The sequence below is a fragment of the Rhipicephalus sanguineus genome, chromosome 11 (assembly GCF_013339695.2).
Source record: "Rhipicephalus sanguineus isolate Rsan-2018 chromosome 11, BIME_Rsan_1.4, whole genome shotgun sequence".
NCBI classification, from domain to species: domain Eukaryota; kingdom Metazoa; phylum Arthropoda; class Arachnida; order Ixodida; family Ixodidae; genus Rhipicephalus; species Rhipicephalus sanguineus.
In genome coordinates this window covers 64,555,647-64,580,323 of record NC_051186.1, presented here as the reverse complement: position 1 = coordinate 64,580,323, position 24,677 = coordinate 64,555,647, and the positions used below count along the sequence as shown (strand labels likewise).

Sequence of the window (24,677 nt, the reverse complement as noted above, 5' to 3'; positions counted from 1 at the left end):
GTGCTCTGCTAAGTAGAGCGCCTAGATTGCGCATCGCGACGATGCCTCTTTCCGAGGGAGGCAAATGCCACTTGCGTGCGCCAAGAAAGACGACAACACAAAATGTGCATATCCTATATGCAGAAGGTAGAAAAGACAAAGAAGAACTTGCTGGCGAGCAGTGTTAAAAAGACCGACCTGCTGCTGTTCGCTCGCTCCGTGCGTTACGACCTCTGTCTTGACGACGCGACAAAAATAGTGCACACATATATATATATATACAAAAAAAGTCTTGTGCAGGAAATTTACACATAAAGCACACCCAACAGAAATTGAGGCGTCACGCAATTCCGCCGTGCAACGTACGTACACAAGGAATCACCATGATTATATTTGCTAACTGCGCACTTCTTCAGGGAAAAAAAACTTTTTTTAAGTAGTGACATCTGAAAGCAGCAAGGCGCAGATGTAGGTCGCAATAATAGCTGCTAAAATTTTGTCCTATTCAAAGAAACAGAGGACAAAACTGGTAGCGCTGGGTTTCACAACACCGAAAAATGACAATGAGGGCTAAGAAGGTAAGTAACTACATTTAAACACGAGCGCACCAAAGTAGCGTGTGCCTAGTGCGCTTGAGCGGGTGAGTAGAGGTGATCGTGTAAGACTTGCCTTTGGAACTAACCGTTTTGTTTGTGTAGAGTGAAGTTCCTTGCTCTGTCTTTCCATATGATTACTTTTAAAAGCAACCCTTATCTTGGGACCATGGAGGTGTAAATAAGTACGCCAGACTTACACGCAAATTATATTTCGACGCTACCATTACAGTTAAATAAGGCGGCTAAATTTGACAGTTTCATTTCTAAAATAACACTAAACACCCCACCAACTCAATATAAAGTGCATGTTTTTCCGATTGCTTCTGCATGCTTTAGAAACATGCAGTATTTTTCATACTGAACACCGAATTGTTCATGATAAGCACATATATAACTTAATATCTCACTGAGAGCCGAACGTTGTGTCTATGTTGCTCCTTTCAATACTTGTTCTTTTTGCGCGTCATAAAGTAAACATAAATTGGTAGCACTCCCTTGCTGGTGCCCATACCTTTTATAATCGTCATGATCTAAATAGGGATATTTTTCCAGCATTGTGGACCTGCGCACAGGCGTATTTTTATATTTACATATCGCGCGCCTCATATGCCATTACAAAGAAATATTCTAAGGCGTACTAAAACACCATGCACCTTCGATCTACCCCATGAAACTATTCCGCTGCGATGCGAAGATTGTAATCCCTGTAGCTCACAAGAAAAGGCAATGTCTTTTTCTCAACGTTGCCTAGCATTAACTACCAAAAAATATTTGTGCTCCATCCACGCTCTGTACAGGCTTGTAATAACAGCGTTCGCATTTATACGACGATGAACATTTCTAGGAATACACAAAGCCTTCCGTGTAGACCGGGTGCTGGAGCAATCAACAAGCTGTACCATATGGTACGTGAAGAACAATCGTCGCAAAACTGCTGACGTACACTTAAAGTCGAATCAACAATATTCTCGAACAAAAATGGAAGCAAAAGTAAAAGAAAAGTAAGGCAGCTTCACACTAATAGTGCCAAACCCGAAGGAAGTGCGGAGCTGGTCGGCCTACTTTCTTTCTTTTTAGTTCTTTCTTTCATCCTCGCTTTGTTTTTTTTCTCTCTTTTCGTTTTTTCTTCTTTTTTTCACTCTTTGTTTCTTTCTCTCTCTCTATTTCTTTCTCTTTCTTGAGCTTTCTAGTTTTCTTCCTATTTCTTCCCTTTCTCTCTCTCTTGCTTATTTCTGACTTGCTTCAATTTTCTTTCTATATTATCTCTCACTGTCTGTGTTTACTTAACCCTTTTTTTATTCTTCTCTTTCACTCTATCTTTGTCTTCCTTAAATTTGTGTCTCCCTATTAGCCTCTTGCCTACACTGTCTATGCTATCCTTTACTACTTCCTGTCCTCCATCTCTTCCTCCTCACCCTCCCATCTTTTCTCCTCATCCTCACTTTCCTTTTTCAGTCTCTGTTTTTTTTGCCTTGTTGCTCTTCCTACCTCTCTTTCTCTTTCATCCTTTTCGTTATCGTATTTAGCTTTTTCGCTTCCCTCCTATTTAGTTTTGTCTGTTTCTCTCTATACATTTCTTTCAATTTTTCTAAGATTGTATCCCTTTCTCTCTTTTTTCTTCATCTTTCTCTCTATATCTCTTTTTCTCATTCTCACTTTGCTATGTTTTACTCTGTGTGCACATCGCTGGCTTACCAGGCACGTGGACAACACTGGCGTTTAAATAAAAACTTATGGTGCGACGTAACGTCAGCCTTCACGTTAGAGTACATACGTCAGTATTGTCAAAACAAAGAGCACTTTATGGTGCAATCATCTGAATATGATACGTAAAGTTTGTTACTGTATTCCTCCGGGATCAACCAATGCTTCATATAGCTTGCTGAATAATAGGAATAGCAATGTAACGTTTATTAGACTGCTATAAAAGCGGAGCCAACACTGGAACCCCAGACGTTAATCTGATATGACGCCTGCATTGTAGGAGTACATAAGTAGTGTTTATTGCTTTCTTCTAATATTGGATAGCCAGCATCACAACTACAACAGACGTTGCACCGACATTACGACTGCATAGGCCATTCTTCCAAAGCAGTTTCCAGACCTGGCTTGGCTCTGTGGTAGTATGGCTAGCTGCCACGCAGAATGCTTTGTTTCGAGTCCTGCTGGGTTCCTCATTTTTATTTTTTGGACTCGTCGGGTCAACGGTGCAGATGTCGGTTTTTCTTAACGTTTTCGCATTAAATGACCGATGCCTGCTCTCGCCTTTCCTGGGTAGATATAAACTGTCAATCATCTGTAGCCCATACCCGTACACCCCTGCCCGTGGTAAACTGGTATGTGCCACCCGTGTCTGCACGAAAGGATTTGCATACGTACGCGACTGGACCTTAAATGCGAAGCATTTCTTAGCGAACCTCATGCACTTTGCGCGTTTCTATCTATCTATCTATCTATCTATCTATCTATCTATCTATCTATCTATCTATCTATCTATCTATCTATCTATCTATCTATCTATCTATCTATCTATCTATCTATCTATCTATCTATCTATCTATCTATCTATCTATCTATCTATCTATCTATTTAGCCGCCTACGTCTGGGCGCTCTTCTGGTCATCTCCATAACTTGTAATATACCAAAATTTGCATAGCAGGGTATCAGTGTATGACGAACACGATTCACTGGTCATGACGTGAATAACGCAATATACATGTTGCATACGTCAAGAAACCCTTTCTCTCAGTCCCGTGTGGCTCATACCCGCATAACAGAGTTGATGTTATGCGGGTATGTGCCATAGGTGATACAGAGTCTCAACCAACCCAGTAACCGCAAACACACACACAGTGACACGCAAGGAAAGTGATAGTAATAAGAATATTTTTTGGGGTTTTATGCCCGAAGACCACGGTAGATTATCAAAGACGCCGTAGCGAACGGGTCCAGAAATTTTGACCATCTGGTATTCTTTAATGTGTACCGAGATCGCGCAGCACACGGGCATCTAGCACTTTGCCTCCATCAAAATTCGCCTGCCACGGCCGGGATCAAACCCGCGACCTTCGGGTCAGCAGCCGAGCACCGTAACCGCTACACCACCGCGGCGGACGCACGGAAAGTGAGGAAGCTGAAGACAGAACACCCTTGGAAGATGCTCAACTACCATCCACTCGTCCACGTGGTCCGCAACGTGGGTCACGAGGGTTATGCAAAAACCGGGGTCAATGCAATAAACCTGCCGAGAGAACCAGGCTTTTCGTCATTACCGGTGACTTCAACGTTGATTTATAAAGACCCAACAATGCCTGGTCCTTATACTGCGTGAAATAAGGCTTGGATGTGGGCAGGGCATCAAAAGACCCCGCATCCACGTCCAGGACAGGAGGCATCATAGATAATTTCATCGTAAGAGGCATCCATGGTTTTCGCCAGCTGCATTATATCTCGCGCTTCACTACACTTAGACCCCTCGTAGCGGCGATCACGAACGAATCCGATCAACAAATTTGGTCCAGCTGCTGTTGGTCACTGATCATGGTGATGATGACCTTGTTCCAGAACTCTCAAGAACCCCTTGCACACATGCACACGCGTTCGTGAAACGTGCGTGCGTTCTCCGTCATAACAGACAAGTGCAAGCATAACTCTACCAACTGCAACTGTGACTGTAACGTACGTGCACTGCGCCTGCGCCTGCCACTGGGCTGTGTATATATTTAGGGAAACGTTCGTGAATGAAGCTTAGTTGTAACGCCTGTCCTGTGCATCTGTGTTCCTTTGTCTTGTTCGGATTCGCGCTATGCAGCATTGAAGAATATAAGCACTACAAATCAGCTTACCGCGTCTGGTGTTGGTAACACCCATGTTGCTGTTGGCATCGTTACGCAACTGTAAACAGCTGGTTATATAATACATAGGCGACTCAACATATGAGTGTGCGTATACCACTTCCACATTTCTCTAGCGTCATTCCCTAACGTGTCGCTCAATGTGAAAAATTACGCCACAGTCACCATCCCGCGCAAGCTTCGCATAACATTGATTACCGTGGTAGGTGGGATCTGCCTAATTTTTTTGCGTTATCAAGTCATGACTCAACAGTCATTTTCGTCAAATCCTCTTACCCTACTATGCCAACTTTGGACTACACTAAGTTGAAGAGGCGATTATGAAAGCACCCAGGCGTAGCGGCTAGATAGATAGATAGATAGATAGATAGATAGATAGATAGATAGATAGATAGATAGATAGATAGATAGATAGATAGATAGATAGATAGATAGATAGATAGATAGATAGATAGATAGATATATAGATAGATAGATAGATAGATAGATAGATAGATAGATAGATAGATAGATAGATAGATAGATAGATAGATAGATAGATAGATAGATAGATAGATAGATAGATAGATAGAAACGCTGGAAGTGCCAAAGGCTCGCTAAGAAATGCTTCGCATTTAAAAGAAGTGGAAAGAGAGCGATAGAGAGCAAAAAAGCGATAGATATCACGAAGACGCGAGCTAGCATAGGAGATAAACGTGACTAAAAATCACAAACGCCGCGTAACTAGTCACCGGACTAAAATCACGTAATATCTAGCCACGGCACTAAAAGTCGCGTAACATGACGTAGCACGTAGTCACGCGACTAAAAATTACGTAACTGCACATAAGAACTAGTCACGTGGCCAAAAGCTCATAACATTACGCAATATTGAATCACGGGACTAAAAGTAACGTAACGACATGTAACTGCTAGTCACGTCAAAACAACCACGTACCACCGGGTAGCATGTAGTCAGGTGACTAAAAGGAGGTAACATCACACAACATGTAGTCGCGGGACAAAGAGTAGCATAACATCACGTAACCGCTAGTAACATGAATCACAATCACGTAACATCCCGTAGCATGCAGTCACGTGACTTAGGTCACGGAACATCACACGTCTAATCACGCGACTAAAACCACGTAAATCACGTAACAACTAGTCACGATACGAAAATCACGTAACATGAGATCTATGACAGGCAGGCTTTTCCCGTCTGAAGAAACCTCTTGTGTCTCTTCGTCACCGTCCAGCGAAGCTTCCAGGCAGGGCACATCCTACATCAAACGGTTTATAAATGAAAATGCAAGCCAAAGACACATTGTACAACGGCGGATTATTTTCGAATCAATCGCTTGTAGCTCTGATTTATATGCACCATGATGTACACACTCGTTTCTGGTAAAGTGCACACGGCTTTTCCAGTGGCGCAATGTAAAGCCGACATCGCCCGAGGCTGAGAACGAGGCATTTGCGAAAGCTAGACTAAGTCGACAAGTGTTGAAAGTTGGACGTGTTAGTATGTTGTATTTGAACTGGTGCAGCGCATCAAGGGAAAAAAGGCGAAACAGCCGAGCTGGCCAGACGAATGGACGGAGCGCTGTCTTCCAAATGATTTTATTGGTAAATCAAATCAAATATATAGTCTTGCAGAAGTATACAATTGCACCCAAGCATCACGCCAGCCCGAGCCACCACCATCGTAATGTCAAGGAACAAGTTTTCGTAAATCGTTCACCTCATTAGGACGAACATTTAATGCGTAGATAACGCTCTGCCGTGTCTTCTCCTTTCCCGTGATGCAATGTACCAGTTCAATTGCTCAGTGGTTAGACTGGCAGTGGTTGCGTGTCGATTGAAGTTTGTTATTAAGAACGAGTGTAAGCTTCGAGATGCATTGGGTCACCGTGTTTTGATACTAATTTTTTTAGCAATTTGCTAAGCAACTAAATTATGCGACCGCTACGCACACGAATGTTTACTAGCTGTCGCTGCTTTTAGATGCGAAAGCATCTTATGCTCGGGACAGTGTCCGTTCTGCGGCGTTCGCGCCCATACTGCGCATGCACCAACTCTCCCCCCTCCCCTCGCATGAGCGCGAGGAGGTGGGGTGGAGGCACAGCTGCGCGCTCGTATATGATGCGGCACTCGCTCGCTCCCGTTGCACTCTCCTTCGCAATGGCGCTTCGGACGCTCGCGAAGCTGAACGTACACAGCAACGCCGGCAAGCGTTGCACTATCCTTCGCAACGGCGTCATGGACGCTGGCGAAGCTGAGCGTAAACGGCAACTCCGGCAAGTGAATTTTGAAGCTGCGAAAACGCGCGTTCGCTGTGCTTCCGTCATTCTCTCGCTGTGCGACGGTGTGCGAAACGCCATGAGCACCGTCAACGTCGGCGCTAGTTGCAGCGGCAGCGCCACCGACACGGAGCAAAGGAAGGCTCGGGAAGCAGAACGTAAACATCAGCGTCGGCAAGCGGTAATTCAAACGCCTCCACAACCACCGCCTCATAAGTCACATAAGATAAGAGAAATTGAACCTCGATGCGCACCCCCCACGATGCTTTCGCATCCATCCATGGTTGCCCGTAGGGAGAGATGATGCGTAATTTTTATATCAAAGACGCTTATAAGAAATAAGCTTCACATGCAATTTGGTAATCACATTCGTTACTGCAGAAGCCCAGTGTATTATTCTATTGATATCGATCAACATATGTACATCGATCGCGGTAAACTAGCGAGGATCCCCAGCAATAACCTGCACAGCGCGGACAGGAGCCCTTCCCCAGCGAGCGTCCATCGGATGTGACACTGCCTATATGATCATCCGGGATTGCCAGAATTTTGAGATAACCAAAAGTCGAGGTGCTAGGCATCACTACGCTCGACTTGCGAAGAAAGCAGGAACATGATCGCGCGAATACACATATGCACCACAGGCGTCGCTTACTCCTAAATACGTGACGAAGATGATTTTGCGTATATTGGAAGCTATCTCTCCTATTCGTCCATGCTCCCGTGCCTCTGACTATAGCTCCCAAATGGCACCTTTACTGCATGCGTTCGTTCGTCAAGAGAAAAACGAGAGGAATACGTCTTGCTTTTTGTGCGATATTCTTTATATAGAGAAAGTGTTCTACATATCCTCCGCTGCCAATGCCGGTTGCTTCATATTGATTTCGAATAAGTTTTCCTTAACACCCCTTTGTTCTCTGGCCTCCTCTGCTTGCTTCTTGCCCCTTAAGGGACACTAAAGAGAAACAATGAGGTTTGATAAAAAAGAATAACAAGTTTATTAATAAAGGAGAAAATAAGGTTCAATGTCTCATTTTTAAATTTCGCGCCGAAATATCCCCGCGTGACGTCACGGATTTTAAAGTGTATTTATCGTATTTTCGAGCCCTTGGCTCAGAAAAATTACCCCAAACTTGATCATTTAAATCTATGGCCCCCTCAAAGGACAATGTACTTCATTTTTACCGATTAGGAACTACGTAGTCCCTAGTAGGCGCCGTCAAAACATCCCTTGTCGCGGCGAATGGTGCGGAAATTTCAAGGTGGCGTCCCCCCCCCCCCAACTAGGGAGCCTACATGAACGAAAACGGTCGTTCATGTAGGCTTCCTACCCCCAAATTCCACATTTTGTTTTTCCGCGTTTTCTCGCTTACTAAGCGTCCTCACGCAGCAAGCGTTGTGTTTTTGGTATCGTGAAAGATTAAATTACTAATATGAGAAAAATCGTTTTGCTCTTTATTGTCCCTTTATGAATACGCCTATCATTTTCCTTTCCAGTGCTCGCTGCGTAGTCTTCAATTCCAGTTGAACCCTTTTTGTAAGCCTCCAGGTTTTTGCTCCGTAGTTGAGTACCGGTAAGATGCAGATCTTAGAAGAAGATCTCAACTGAAAAGCATGTCCAACCCCGCGAGTGGACGTGAAAGCCCCACATGAGTGATTATAACCACACATTAGTGATTAACCACACATGAGTGGTTAAAAGTCCTCAACATCTGAATGTCACTGTGTTCATCGGCTTCGTATATTACAGCGAAAGCGGTTATGAGATCAAACAACGGCTGTTTTTGGCGCCGTAGTTGTCCGCCGTCGCCGCCACCGGTGTCCGTAACCGCTATCGCGCAAAATAAAAATACAACGAAATTAGATGTATGATGGAGCTGGGTTCAAACCTGGGCCCTCTGCGTGGGAGCCCAGTATTCTACCACAGTGTCACGCCGGCGCTTGAAACTCCGCAGCAAAAAAGACCCTATAGAGGCTTCATGTCGGGAAGCAACACCACCAACATATGTAATATAGCCTGATAGAAGAGCAAAATAATAACCGGGCGTCACACGACACGAATTCTGTAACCAGGCTTCACACAATGCGAATTGCAACGAGTGGGTTGTTGAATGCTTAAAACTCATTAGAAAGGGCCCTGCCATAATTTTTCATCATTAGGTACAGCATCAACAAAGTGCACATAATGCCTTGCACGTGTTTAGCGGGTACCACGGTTCTCCGCAGGATGACGAAAAATGGCATAGTGGCTGCTTCCCTGCTCCACAACAATTATGATGATTTATAGCGTAGTGGATTTTTCGCAAGTGCACTTGTATTGGTGGCCAGGGAAGCTCATAAGGCCCTTATGATCCTTTTCTTCGGGCTCTCAATAAAGTTTTTTCCCTGTCTTTCTGTCTTTCTCACGTTAACGTATGTTATATAGCGTGGTGTTAGAGTGACATAGCGACCGGGCTTCACACAATGCGAATTACAAAAATAGTGGGTTGTTTAAAGCTTCCAGCCCATTGCAAAGGCCGCAGCCATAATTCTTCATCGACGTCAGCCGTCGCATCAAGAAAGTGCACATAATGCCTTACAGATGTGTAGCAATATATCGCTTCTCCGTAGAATGACGAATAATGGCTAAGTGGGTGCTTCCCAACTTCACTAAGATTATAATTTATGGCGTAGTGGGTACCTTGCTTGTGTACTTGTATTAGTGGCCCCAAGAAATTTCACAACGGGCTCTAGCAATGCCGCTCTTTCAGCTTTGCGGTGACATTGCTGCGCTTTCCGCCCAGACTTGTAGTTTTGGCCTCCTTGTCTGGTTTGGATTTTCCTTGCATAAAATCATCGTGTTTGAATACGCAATGCTTAAGTGTCATGGATTCTGTGAGTTCATGAATGGGTTCTGGGCACGGATATCCTTTCTGTGCACCGTTATCCAGGTGTCTGTCTTTGTGATTGTAATAACTTGAGATAATATTTCAACGAATATTTTAATGCGGCACACTACTCTCGTCAGAACAATTAGGCTAAAGTATATCGTTTTTCATATATGTACCAGTTCTAGTGGATCTTGGAGCACAATGATTAATGTATGGTAGAGTCGAAAATCTACTCATTGTTATGCTGGGTATATGGAGTTGGTATATAGGATTAAGTACTAAAGGGTTCCTCCACAGACATACGCCACCCTCAACGCCAAATTGTGTCGCCAATAATATATCCACAAGATCTTAAACAAATAATTTTGTTCGCATTATGTTAATCGCCGACAGCTGCATATGCGTCAAAGAACCTGTGAAGAAACAATTGATATACATTTACCTATCCAGAACTGCACTAAACTAATTGTCATTGGTGTCTAAACTCCAGCTCTCGCCTAGAGAAAAATTGCTACTTGTATTTTTATATAGGTGGCTTCAAAGCTGACATATAATAAAAACAGGGTCTTGCTGCCAGCAGTAACATTTCTATAAGTTTTACGTCATTTATGCTGCTATTTTTACTCTGCTATCGTAAAATCTTCGAGAGTTAAGACACTAAGTACACGTATATAATGGTAATGATTCCATGCTTCATGCACAACCCTTTCTAAGTAATCGACAAGGCTCCTTCCAATCTTCGCGCATTATGCCCATTTTCGTATGCTAGGTGTGCTAAAATCAAAACAATTATATATTGAAGTCTCTGAGTGCAGCTTATCTTCCTAAACGAAGCGAGCAGAATATAGGGAGCACAGCTTTGCAACTTTTACATGTAATGTATATGACAATCAACATAACGAATATGTTGTAGCCGCTAAAAGAGTGTCGTAAATTAACCTTGTTATAGGTTTCTTCCCGCTTTGAGGCAGCCATGAAGCTCAAGTCGGTTCTCTTGGCCAATATCCTATTCGTCGTTTCCACAACATGCAAGTACACTAATATTCTCTCTGATATATATGTATAGAGGAAGTGTCCTTGGTTGCAACAGAACCAATACGAAGTACAAGACCTGCAAAACAAAAACTTGTTATTGCTACAACGTTTCAGCCGGTCCCCGGCGGAAACTTTGAAGGAAAACAAATTATATATATATATATATATATATATATATATATATATATATATATATATATATATATATATATATATATATATACTGCTGGCATTCATAATAAATTTGCCAACGTTAGGAAAACTGATTTTATATCTTGTTTCAGTGGCAGGCCCTTGCCCGAGGCCAACGTGTGGCTCCGGAGAGCAGCCACCTATTTGCCCTAGCCAAAGTAGCTCGTGCGGCTGCCGATGTAGTAAGTATTTTTGGCTGTTGCGTTTTCATATTTCAGGGCGGTGCATTCCGTTTCAGTAACAACACTTCATATAAATTTATAAATTAAAATCCCTATTATTATCAGGCAGCTTCTTAATATACACAATGGTCAGACCTTGTATGAGTTAATTTTATTCAATATGATAAACGCTTCATATCTGCTGACACCAAATGTTGCCTATTCATCTTAATCTCTACGTCAGTTCTACAGCGACGCGATTTACATCTGGTCCATGCAATTCCAAGAGGGGAATTTCGAACGGCTCGTGCCAGTATGTAGACGTCGTACGGGTAAGAGGGATAAAAAGATGGTTGATCTCTCCGTCATAGGAATCGGAATAACACGAAAGTAAAGCGCGCCCTTACAGAAGTTAACTGAATGTTTACTGTTCAGTACGGTCCACTGTTAGATGGAACACGCGAGCGCGCGGCCAGCGGTCCGCGAAGCGCTAACTGCTGGCGAGATTTGGAAACGCGGAGCATGCGCGTAGAATCACAAGGGCGGTTCGTGTCCCGCGTCGTCTGCTACTTCTTCGCCCCAGCGCTCGGAGCGCGCTAGCGAAATTTTATATTTCTATGGTTGAAAGGACAAGCTCGCTATGATCTCTGCATTGGGCATACATTTCCTTGTCTGTTATAAAAAGCGGCCGGCTGGTGCGACCAGCACGTTGAAAGCTTACGACTAACTTATAGGTGAGCACTTACAACAATACACTGTTGGGATGTAGTTGGTAATTCATTATGGGGGAAACTGTGCAAAAAAAAAACAACGCCGACAAAGGGTGAACACCCTTACGGAAATGTCATATGTGGCACTTATATAAATTATATGCGGCCACATATGAGTATATATGTCTGCATATGTGGCTACCGCTTACCATATATGGATGTAAATAGGGCCATATATGGCGCGATTGGCCCATATATGGAGACAAATACAGCCATATATGGCGCGGCTGGTCCATATATAGAGTGAAATGCTGTCATATATGGCACGGCCACACCATATATGTACATCAAGTAGATCCATATATGGGGTTGTGCTACCATATATGGGATGAACAACGTATATACGGCACGAGTTACTAACATATATGGGGATTGTCATATATGGGAATACGTACAGGAAAGTGACCTAATTGGTATCTACACCAACAAGAGTATCAAGTATAAACATTGTTGCAATGCAATCATAAAAGATAAAATAATAAGGTATATGTACGTGTCAGTGCATGGTTCACGCGTGTATAGCTTGTACTGAGTTTTACATGAACTTTAGGTTTCCAACAGTAAGTGGAAATTATTACGACGTCATTATTATATATACGAGATGTTTTTACAAGGGCGCTCTCCTGTCCGCACATATAATACATGCAAGCTCCCAAACCTCGCTATTCTCATTAACCAAGCCGATGTGTATTGTTGTGGTATATAAAAAACGCCATGCATGCAACTTCTATTGTTCACAGTATTGCATGGTTAAATAAATGCTAGTTTTATTGCAGCTTTTTATCTCGCACATCAGTGGACAAACTTGCTGATAATTCGAAGTTTGTGATGGCTATATGCTGGACACTTCTTTTAACGAGGTTTCTGTGAACGTTGTTTACTCACATCTGGGATCACTTTCAGTTGACATTTACCATAATAGTATGCGCAGAGCAATATTTGAGGCAGTATTTTCAAAAACAAAAATGAGACAGTACAACTCGCAGGCCTTATGCTTACATTAAAAATTGGTGTCGTGCTCATGTCTTGCAAGGATGCGCTTTGCGTTTCATTTGGCTGCGTATAAACTTCTTGAATGTGCAGATCGTCACCTTAATGTCCATTTGTAATGAGTACATTCAAAGAATTCATTTGATGCGAGGTTTGAAAGCAAAGCGTCAGTTGAACCTCACTCGATACATACTTAAGGGGTATACGTTAAGAAGTGTCCAATTGACGCACACACGATGTACATTTAATTCACCAATTATTAAGCGCTCAGAATGCTGCAGTTTTATAACATCGAACTCACCAGACTTCTATTTTGTGCGAGCCATTTCTTGATCGGGATCGCTAATAACGTGCACCAATTGCCTTAAATGTTACCTTGGAAATGCATTTATCACGAGACGTTTTTCTGAATAATTAAGGGCCTTACATAAACCAGACTGGCCATTCTATTTACAGCGCTCCGTAGAGCAGCCACGTAATAAATAAAACTACATGGGGCTATGTCCTTTCAACACTAACAGTGTGGCGCATATGCTTGTGAACTATACGCGAATACGTATACATATGCGCGCACATGCATAATTACACGCTCGCGCGCAGCGGCTCATGGGTATGCGGACACACCCGTTTGTTTCAATTGGGCCATATGATTTTTGCCATGGGAGTAATATCGTTGATTCAACGTTCATCTAGGGGTTGTAGGAACAGTACATTTATTATTACCATTATTATTATTATTATTATTATTATTATTATTATTATTATTATTATTATTATTATTATTATTATTATTATTATTATTATTAAAGCATGAGAAGTAAGATAAATGTCCGGATCGAACACGTCGTGGCAGCCAGCGTACGTGAAGCAGCGAATTGCAGATTCTACGAACGCCTCCCTCAAAGGACATGCACCTGTGCCTCTCGGCAGCCAGCGGGGATAGAGCGAGCCCTATTTTCCCGAAACCCGCGTGACTAGTTAAACGCGGGGCTGCTTGCACTCGGCGGACACAAGCGTGGACAAGCGATTCCGGTCTGAGGGGTGAGCAACTCGGCGAATGCATACTGGAAACTTCCACTGCACGCAGGAACACAGACGACCAGAAGGCGCGTGGCCCATCTACGGTTGCGATAAAGAAAATAGCACACGAAAAGTTTAACTTGTAAGGTGTTAATATCGCGTTAATAATTATGAAGAGTTGAAACTTTGCCAATAAGCTTCACAAAATTTACTGCAGCGACAACTGTGTAAATTGGTGATCTCACGGACACCTTAGCGCTGCATCATGATCGAGGCTGTATCCATCCGCGCCGCTGTTGCTTCTTTGCTGACCGGAGCAGCATGCGCGGCTAATGTTCGTCACTTGTGATCTCTCTTGCTCTTATTTCGTGTTCAGCGACTGATTTGATTTTGCACTGACTTCAACGCAGACCTGAGGAATTTACTTCTCTGCATGTGGTGCAATTGCGGATGCAGAGGCAAGTGTGTTTTTGTGGAGAGGCCGTTGGTTTGACCATCGTTAACTTTTGGTGCGGAAAGATGGACGCCTAAGCTTGCGTGCAAGTTTTCCTCGCATCTTCCTTTCTGAAAAGCTGTACGGATAAGTGTGGTCGTCTTAAGTTGTGATTAAGTTCCTTTGGATTTACTGGCTCTGTACATCACAGCCTCTGCTAAATTTTAAGGTAAGTTTATCGTTTTCATTGCCTTCTTACGCTGTACTCAAAATTTATGAAAACTCACAAAGCGTAGTGCATTGCATGTTTTGATTAGTATATGACTGCATAATAATTGTGGTTACCTGATTAAGACGTCGTATTCTAGCTATTTTATTTTTACAACACCATTTTGTTTTGTTTTTTCTATTTCTTCCAGACATGACTCCCCCAATTTATCGGAAGCAAGCGCTGTACCAACTAAATTATGGCTTTCGTGTTATTGTAGTTTTCGTAAAAATAAAAAAAAACATAAATATATCTGGATATTTTTTTTTGCTTTGACATTTGAGAGAACACCAAAAGTCAATTACAACTTACGCAATTAACAAATGAAAAACGGTTGGCAATCCGCATCCCCAAGTATGTGTCATGACATTTATGTGCCCGTGTCCTAAATTGTCGGTTCTCGCCCAGCTATTACCTTGTTTTTAGAATTACGCTTGTCTTGAAGATAAGTGCAGACGGCTAAAACGTCTTGCGAGGGCAATTCTAGAAGACGGTGTACAGTACTCACGGATTCAAACGGGACAATTTAGCACCAATTAACGCACATACTTTCGTCTCCACCGTCTTCAGTTCGGGTCATATCGGCGTAATTTCGACTCGAACGCGTAGACCAGAGCAACATTATATGTAGAGACCAGATTAGTTGTGATATGATGTGGTTATCTCGAGCGGTTGCGCATACCAGTCGTTATACTAAAGGGCGCGCCTATAGTGCCGGCAGCCGGCATATTATCCTGGAAAAAAGTTGCCGGCAGTTTTTCCCTATTGGATGCCCATTACCATGTGACTTATCTGCAGGCACATTTCCGGTGAGCCTGTCGTGCCGGCAATACATGTGCATGATTGTGCATGATGCCCGTGTCACTGCGGAACTTTGTCTGGCTTCGAGAGACGTTTCAACGCTATAGACATCGATGGTTTTCCACAAACGAGAGTACATTATTTTCCTGTTGCTCAGTGAAGGCCCTCTGCGCCCTTCGGGCGCGGAAAACTAATCGTGGCTTCGCCCTCGCTTCGCGAGTGCGGCCATTTCGCTGACGCTCAATGGCCGGTTGGCAGGGTCTCCGTCACGCGCTACTGGCCGCTGTCGCAGCCACGCGCTGTTTAGCCCGCGCGCCTGCCCCTTCGGGGCAGGCGTGCGGGCTGGTCAACTAGAGGAGTCAATGGACGCCCGAGGCTGGCATCTCCGGTATCGCGAGGCCGCCAATCCATCGTCAATTTGACTGTGACTGCAGGAAACGTGCACTTCTTGTGTTACCAAGTGGCAGCGACCAGAAAAAGAGCCACGTTCACGCGGAGCGCCGTTACCGGCTACACATGCGGACAGCCGATGGCGTACGATCAGACACACGAAGAAAAGCTCGAAAGAGGCCGTCCCGCAGAGGTCACGTGGTCGCGGGTGGCCAATAGGAAAGAACTGCCGGTAACCCGTCGACGGATATAATTGACCGGCAGCCGGCAATATAGACACTACCTATACTAAAAAATGTGATGTCGCCTTTGAATCCGTGAGCACTGTACGTAATTTTGTACAAGTCGACAAATTAAACCCGACTGATCTGCTTAGGGCTTGCAACTGATTAAAATATTAATGTTTTAGTAGCTGTATCAAAAGCAGGCAACGTTTTGAAAACACAATTTTTTAGCGTCTGGTTTTCAACAAATGTCACTCCATTTCTACTCGCACAGAGATTTATAGCCGCCATTTTTTCCACTATACTTGCATATCACAAGCTTGCGTACCAGCCGCTATTGGTCGAACTCCATAAAGGTTAAATATCATGTGCCCTAAATCATTCAATGCACACGCAGTCCACATGGTCAGTGGCAAGTAGATAATTTAATTTGTCTCGCAAAAGAATCCCAATTGACACGCAAAAATATTCTCAATAAAAACACGGTGGACAATGTGTTTATGAAACTGAATAGTAAAAATACGTTCTTTGTGCGCAAAACGTTTCAGAAAAGACAGATAGGACAGAGCGCACTCCTATCTGTCTTTCCTGAAACGTTTTGCGCACAAAGAACGTATTTTTTCCTTTTAGAATGCAGTACCAACCAGCCCAAGTAGCCACCCTGTTGAAACTGAATAGAACATGTCGATAAGCACTCAATTTAAACACAATGTATCTTTTCGTGAAAAGTTGATATAGCCTGAATGAAATCACTAAAAGAAACTAGAGCGCAACTTATTTGCATGCTTTTTAGCTACATGGGCACAGAATGCTTCGATCGTGCATGTTAAAAGAATATAACTGATCTGAATCTTAGCTGCCTTGCCAAACTGTTGTTGTGCAGTGAATGTCTCCATACATTAAAATAACTTGACTAACAGCCATGTGCTGACCCCAAACAGTAATAAACAGCAAAATGACAGTTCTAGCAATAAAGCTTTGAGGATAACTGTAATTTTTCTTGGGAGGGCAGTGAAACAGCTCACAACCTTCGTGTTGAAAACACCACTGCTACTGCAGACCGTTGGGTGGCATCAATAATCATAGAGCATTAATTCTAGCTGTAGAATGATTTCTGCAGCTTTAATTTATGCCGTGCTCACAAGCGGAATTCATATGTAGCAGTCATCTATATATGGCTACATATAAAAGTACCCATATAAAGCCATATATGGCTTGCATTCATATATAGACCTCATCCACATATGGGTATATCAGGAATTGGGCATATCGGGCCATATATGGCCATATATGGCACATATCAGGAATTGGGCATATCAAGCCATATATGGCTATATATGGCACATATATGGCGAATATTCATATATGGGCCTGATATGCCCAATTCCTGATGTGGCCATATATGGGAATTTTTATATAGTATGTCCATATATGGGATTTTTGTAAGGGCAGAATAGTTCTGGTCTTCCTTTGTCGACGCTGTTTATTTTTCCGCAGTTTCCCTCACAATGAAGCACTTACACTAGGTCACGCAAGTGACAGTCTTCGTTATCACTCTCACAGAGTGCCACAGCTGGGGGCCCCAGTCGAAATTCGGCCCCTGGGGCCGCGAATCGTATCGCATCAAAACTGGCTAGAAACCAGAGCAACAAACAAACCACACCTTTTTTTATGCCTGCTGATTACCCGACGAGGCGCAGGTAGAGTGGCGGCTACATGAATCGCACCGCTGAAAAACGGAGCGCTGTTGAACGCTCGCCAAGCGCAGAGGCGGAAAGTAGCAAGCGAACAGTGGCAAACGCCACCCTTACGCTTTTATGCGCGTGCGCCGCGTTTACAAATCTCGCCACCAGTTTGCGCCTCGCGGGCCGCCGGCCACGTGATCGCGTGTTCCCTCTAAGAATGGACCGTACTGTACATTAACATAAGAGAGTTTGCACAATGTATATTGATGTCTGGCAGCTATACCATCGTTTAACGTGGATGCACCCAGTTTGATAATTGGTGGTAGCTGTAGTAGCTGTAGTAGTTAACGGTGAAAGCCTAATCAGATAACGAGGTGTGATAGCCAGAAGAGCGTCGCATGTTGGGCGCAGAACTTGGTCACCATCCCGCGGCATGTTAAAATATGATCGAACACCGCGGCCGGACTAGAGGGAAACGCAAAGCGCGTTGTGCCGCCCCCGGCCGCGATTTTTCTCGGGGCGAGCGCGTGAGCGGGGAACACGGTGTAACAGCCAGGCGATGCAGGCGCGCGTCGAAGAGCTATTTTTGGTTTGGATTAGCGTGAGTCTAAGGCCGATGCTTTTACGACGCTTGGGCTAAGATCGCCACCTCCCGGTGTGCTAAAGCATTGACAAAATTGAACTTCTATTGAAAACGCGCCGAATGGGACGGACGTCTAACGACTTGCAGGTGTTAATCGCGGAGACCACAGTAATGACGAATTACTTTACTTTAACGCTCCCAGAGGGCGCATATAAAAGGCGCGCTTGTGGCGCAGTGGATAGCGTGTCCGGCAGCCCTTGTTGCGGACCGAGCGGTTGTGGGTTCGATGCCCGTTGGCGGAACTTTTTTCTTGACATCTGATCGTGTAAATTTTTTCCACGTCGTTTGCGTGAAGTGAATACATCACTGAAGTCTTGGTGGACCCCGGCATAAAACACTTCCATGTTAAAATTGACACAGTACCTGGCGGAGTACGCTTCACGCCTCGGCGCTGTTCTCTCGGTAATGTGGCGGCGCTGCTGCGCTATGACGTATAGTGTGCCTCGCTGTGTGCGCGCAACAAAACGCGCATCAAGGCACCCTAATGACGTATGCCGCTGCGAGAAACCTGAGAAGGTGGAACGGTGAGATGGTGGAGCGCCTTCGCGCAGAAGGAAAAACCTAATAAAGCGGTGCAGCGTCGACAGTACGAATACAGACAGCGCGAATACAGGATACACAAATACAGACGGCGAAATTGGGACCGTTCAAAGGCGACGATTGCGTCAAAATACTACAAGTTCGAGGCCTACATGCATCTGCAGCAGAAACACGAATAAAGCTTCGTTAGTGCCGTCCGAGGATCAGTGTTGTGGCCCCATGAAATCTTCAGTGACACATCCAAAGCGCAGTAGAACAGCCCTTGTTTCCCTTGTTATGCAACCACCACAGCTGCCCTATCTCTGCAATGTGAATAAGCGATATTTTTTTAGATTCGAAGCATCTCTTGCTCGGGGGTATGTCCTGCGGCGTCGGCCTGGGCGTCCGCACTCACACTACGGATGCGCAACTCTCCTCCTTCCCTATCTCCAACAGCTGCGCGTTACTCTCTCCACTTCTCTCTCAGCACCTGCTTGCGCTTCTCCTGCGTTCTCGCTTCTGCTCTCGCGGGGCATGCGCTACTCTTCTCCTCTAGTCTCCTCTCCTTCAAGTGTGAATATAAAGCAGGTGGAGCGCTGCGCGCGTTTTCCAGCGCTTGCTTCGGTTGACTCCTCTGAAATGCGGGCTCGACATGCCGAAATTCTCTCCTGCGCAACGCCGCTATGAGCGCCAGCGCATGCGCGTCCTCTCCCCCTCTCGTGCGCCTGTCGACCGCGTTCTCCTCTCGCCCTGTGAGAATTAACGGACATGCTAGAGGGAAGGCACGACGCGCGTAGTGTTCCTCTTCGCGTTCCACGACGCCAGGTCCGTAGCATGCCCGAAGTGTGTAGCATGCCCAACGAACGCCAACGGAACGCGATCGTGCATGTGCTTCAGCTTCGCATCGCCTCATGGTCGCCTTTAGCGGGAGACGGTGTATTTTTTTGTATTAAGTCCCTCTGTAACAACCACGGGCAACTTATAGAAGATACACAATGCGAGATTAGCCACGGTAATTCGCACTTTGGGACACAAGACATGCGAAGCCTCAATAACTGAACTGATGTCATCAGTGTCTTGGCAAGGTGCTACGACGTTCGCTCAGCCCGCACCCACTGCAAGTACAGTTGGAGGTGCTCACTATTTAATAAACAACCCCATTTTACGAAGTTGCGAAGCACTCGCTGCGCATTTATAAGGCAATATGTGCACCTGCGTTGTTGCACACTTTGTTGTTATTGAGGTGGATGATGATGAGAAGGATGAAGCATTACGGAGGGGTCCTTCTTAATGAGTGAGAAGGTTTAAACTACCGACTCGTTCCGAAATTTACATGGTGCGACGCCAACTGCGATTTCCTATTCTACCATGCGATATTTCATCTGTTAACGGGCGCCATCGCTCTAATTGCGCTTTTACAGGGCCTCTATGCGAAAATATTCAGCATCCCTCCCCCTATCTGGGAAATGGGGGCAAGCGAAGCTAGACGTGGGCGTGCCTGACCTACTGATTTTCTTTCTTTCTTTCTTGATTTTGGATTGCGCGATGCCTCATCCTAAAGTAAGCGCTAATTTTTATTATAGCTAGCGGCCGTTCTCGGAACTCTGTCTTTAGACTCAATTGACATGGCGTTTCTCATATTCATTCCCGCGTTCGTCAACCTCTAGAATGGCCTAATGAAAGCACCACCATGTCATCATGGAAACACAACAGTTTTCTCGAAGTTAGAATTTTCCTGAAATGTGCAATTCGTGATGTCGACCTTGTGCGTTGTCCTGCAAGTCGCTTTTAGTCGGCCAACACGAAATATTTTAATAAAGCGCCCCTAGCAAGTGTACTGATACCTATTTGTTTATTGCACCTTTGGTAGAACGCATTTGTATGCTTGAGTTCAGTTCATATCAGACAAGCACGAACACGTGGCTTCCAGGCCGAGAGGACCTTGGTGCAAACCCCAGCTAGAAAAGGAAAATTCATTTTGTAGTATTTGTGACTTCTTCAGTGCGCATCAGCTGTGCGTGAGGATGGCTTCTCTTGCTGGAGCATATACTCGTCGGAGTTGTTGCACTTCAAGCGGAAGTTCAGCTAAAGTTGCTAAAGTCCCTCGCAGCACTGCTAGCCACCGCAACATTGCTTCGTGCGAGATTCGGCATGTTCTGTAGCGTGACGTGCGTTGTTGGGCGTGCGTAGGATCACAAAAATATTGTAGCGTTAGCTACACATGCCTAGCCGGAGCCGATTTCGCGTGGAGGTTCATGAGCCGTGCCGCGCATGCGCGAGGATTAGTGATGACACACAGCTTTTTCACCGGAGCTGGCATCTCACGCGCTCTCCGACACCGCTGCGCGCGGCTCGCCGCTGCTGGTCTGTGCATTCGGGAGGAGTGGCGTCGTAGCCGCGGCAGACACACTGGCGCCGGCGCGCGTGCAGACTCCGCCACCGCCGCGCGCGGCTCGCCGTCAACCTACGGCACATACCCGCGGCACATCAACACCTGCCAAATCGACCACCTCAAAGGGCACTACAGCGACAATGTTGCAAGTCCATGAGCTGCGCCGCAGATCATTCTGGGAAATCACGCACTCATTGACACAGAAGCCTCGCTGTACACCTCGCTGGAGCTCGACCAACCATGAGGCCGACAAACGACCCCAAATAATCCGAAACTCGCTTCTACGGCATCTTCAGCAGTTCCGCATGTTCTGCTATTTTCAGAACAGCGACTGGACAAAGCTCAGCACCTTTGGTTGGCCCTGCGACCATGTCGAAATAGTCAGGTCCGCCCGCCAGAACCGTCGCTGAAGAAAGTGCATGCCAAGTGTCATCATGACTATCGAACTACGACTACAGCAAAGACGCTAATTACGTCCGCCAGAGGGGAATGAGGCAGGTTTCCAAGGAAAGTCGCAGCGTGGCCGAGGACGACCGCAGCGGCACAGTCAATTCCGCCCGCCAGAGATAGTTTAAGCAGCTGTCCACGCAGTGCCGCAGCGTGGCCGTGATCGGCCTCTGTGAGGCAGCCAATGCCGCTCGCCAGAAGCATCACTGCTACCTATGAAGGTTCAGCGTCCAGGACTTCTGAACGTTTCTACCAGCGAGGAAACGACCACCGACAGTGAAGGGTCATTTTTTTGCAGGACACCGTGCTCGCAGCGTGGCCAAGTGTAATGAAGACAGCGGCGCTAGGGCACGGGCGCATGCTCGGCTATATATATATATATATATATATATATATATATATATATATATATATATATATATATATATATATATATATATATATATATATGTGTGTGTGTGTGTGTGTGTGAGCGCATTATTTCATGTTGCTTTTATTTATCGCACATTCCATTTCTAGGTAACAGCGGGTCCACACAACCTTCGCCACCAAGTGCCGGTAAGTACGTTATGTTCCAGATATTGCGTGCACTATAGGTATTCTCCTTGAATAGCGCACAAACATCTCGTCACTGCCAGGGCTGTGTGCCAGGAACTGCGACAACAGTCGCCAAGCAAGGAAGGTTAATAACGAAACAATGGGTTGGTCGGTTGGTGCCTACACGAATGGTTCAACCGACCACGGGGGATCAGCCATGAACCGTGCGGCCTAAAAGTTGGCCTAACTTTAAAGACTTGCTCATCTTCTGTATTGAAAGCAAATATTTAAAATGCGAAGGACCCCTGAAATATATTATTTCACTTTTAGGACAGAGCGCAGTTCACTAAACGTAAATAAAAAATTTGTATTGATAGGTGTATTTCTAAATCCTGGGCTAAATGCAGCTCAACTACTGTGAAACCTGAGAAAGTGCGTAGCACGGGTACATAGCGATTGCCGTTCGTAGAGTTCCAACTGCTCCGTTTACCAACCATCGATAACGTCAGTGTTTATGGTAATCATGTAGGGTTTGCCCTGCACAAGTAGAATGTTGTACGAGAGATCCGAAAACTCTTTGTGCGACATGCGCGCTCCTTTTCACTGCGCTTCATCGATTTTCTCTGTGCCACGGCAATTGAGATGCGTTTCGTCTGCAGGAAATTTCGTCAGGTTCTTCCCCTTTAGATGTAGCGACGAAGGCGCCGGAGGAGCGCCGGTGGAAGAAGCAGTCGCTCGCTGGGCGAGGCCGTCGCGCCCTTTCTTGCGTGGCACCGGTGTAAGCCGCATTTTGCCGAAGTATTTTAGCGTTATTAGGCCAGTAATTGTGTTTACTTTTTGGTTATTTCTGTTAGTTGTATTAGTTTAGGGCCCTGTTCACATATTTTGACGCAGTTTTAAACATTGCTAGCACTTTTAGGCTTGTATCGACCACTTCATTTTGAATGTCGTCACGCCACATGAGATCTAAGGATGGACAACAATCTGGGCCATAAAGTGCTGTGCACTTAAAACTTACAGAGTCCCTTAAGCATTCGCCTAACATGACTAGAAAGCGAAAGCCATATTTTTGTCTTTCGATGCGACGTACTGATGCTTTTCCCCTCAAGCCCCCCCCCCCCCGTTACCTTTCCACCCCAAATTTACTGCACCTGTCCTTGCTTTTGCAGTGAATCCAGGATCGCAGTTATCACACGCTTCCTGTACATAACCAGGCTTTACCCTGCCTCTGGGATCGGCCCACTTTTGACCATGCGATGATTTCATGTGGTAACGTCATCTTCTGGCGTTCAAAATAACGTGGTAATGACGTCACAAATTTTCGCCGTCTGTGACGTCCTATGACGCCCCATGACGTCCTATGGTGACGTCACGTGACGTTAGTTCTGATGCCCCCGCCGACGGTCAATATCCATGTTTCATGAGGCATGTAAGCCTTTCGCCTTCATTCAGTTTGTGAGGAGGTCTTGACATAGCAGGGACAGACTCTATCAATATCTGACTTTTTCGTTTTCGTTCGTGTGTAATGCATGCAGAATCTGAAACACTCTAAAACTACGCCAGAGGGAAGACATCAGATTATAAGTAATTTTTAGAGGGGGGATATAAACATAGTGTTAGGTAAGTGATCGCCGTGGTAGACGTCAAGCAATAGCCCTTTCTCTGTTTTGAAGAGTAATCTCACCGTCTCAATAAAGTGGTTAGAATGTTGGCTAGGACCATCTCATGAAAAACGCTAAAAAGTCTTGTTTTCACCGCTGAAGAAGCTAACGCTTATAAGTTGTTCAGAAAATGAGCCAGGATGGAAAGATGGCGCTTTGTCACGAAGTGCGCAAGAAATTTCTTAAATGCTAACGAGTTGTTTCTCCAGCATACATAGTAAGAAAGCTAAATATACAGGGTAATTGGTATCTCATGCTGTAATATCGTATACAAGAGGGCAATGACGCAGACATGCTTTTACTGCGGCAAATAAATTAGTCAAAGTGACGCATTTTCTCAGGCATTGTGTTTATAAAATGTTAATTTTATTTCATTTCAACTTTATTTTGTTTCCTGGTGTAATATCTTCATAAATATTTATAGAGCACACCTGAAAATGTATCTTAGAATAAAAAACATTGAAATATGCTTACTCCTAGCTACCATTTTTTTTTACTTTTTATTTAAATAGGCGAATCATTGTTCTATATCACAGATTAATTACTTACAGCTCCATGGCCTCCTACAACGGCACCATGCGGATCTGGGACAGGTAAGAAAATATCAATGTCTAGCTTCTAGCTTTATAAAATAAGATTGTGTTGAATCTACCGAGCGTGGTTTTCGTTTTGTTTTGAAGAATTTCGCAATAGTTTCAGTGGTGCCAGCTAACATTAACCTAAGAAATAGGTTAGCGCCTAATGCAAAAAACAAACTTATCATATCTTGTCCAAGACACCTGTTCGGTTCAGCGTTGTGCAGTACTGAATGTTCATTTGACGACATATGAAGATATCTGAACTGCCCAACCCTGAGCTTCTAAATCATCCGGTTTTAGCAACTACACAGACTAGCGTAAACTGAAGTCAAATCTAGGCACTAACTAT

At 44.8% G+C, this 24,677-nt stretch overlaps 1 protein-coding gene across 2 annotated transcripts in view; it reads left to right on the top strand.

The window, feature by feature from the left end:
• The first annotated feature begins 453 nt into the window (after window positions 1–453).
• LOC119373624 (uncharacterized) overlaps window positions 454–24,677 on the top strand; it is a 50,458-nt gene continuing 26,234 nt past the window's right edge. Inside the window, exons 1-5 of one of the 2 annotated variants that reach the window (XM_037643675.1) lie at window positions 454–557; window positions 10,532–10,610; window positions 10,902–10,991; window positions 22,072–22,110; window positions 24,302–24,343. In XM_037643675.1, the coding sequence (XP_037499603.1) occupies window positions 537–557; window positions 10,532–10,610; window positions 10,902–10,991; window positions 22,072–22,110; window positions 24,302–24,343 (271 nt within the window). In that variant the 5' untranslated portion in view covers window positions 454–536. Of the gene's footprint in view, window positions 558–577; window positions 620–10,531; window positions 10,611–10,901; window positions 10,992–22,071; window positions 22,111–24,301; window positions 24,344–24,677 lie in introns of those variants that run through there. The other variant, XM_037643676.2, reaches the window with a different exon arrangement.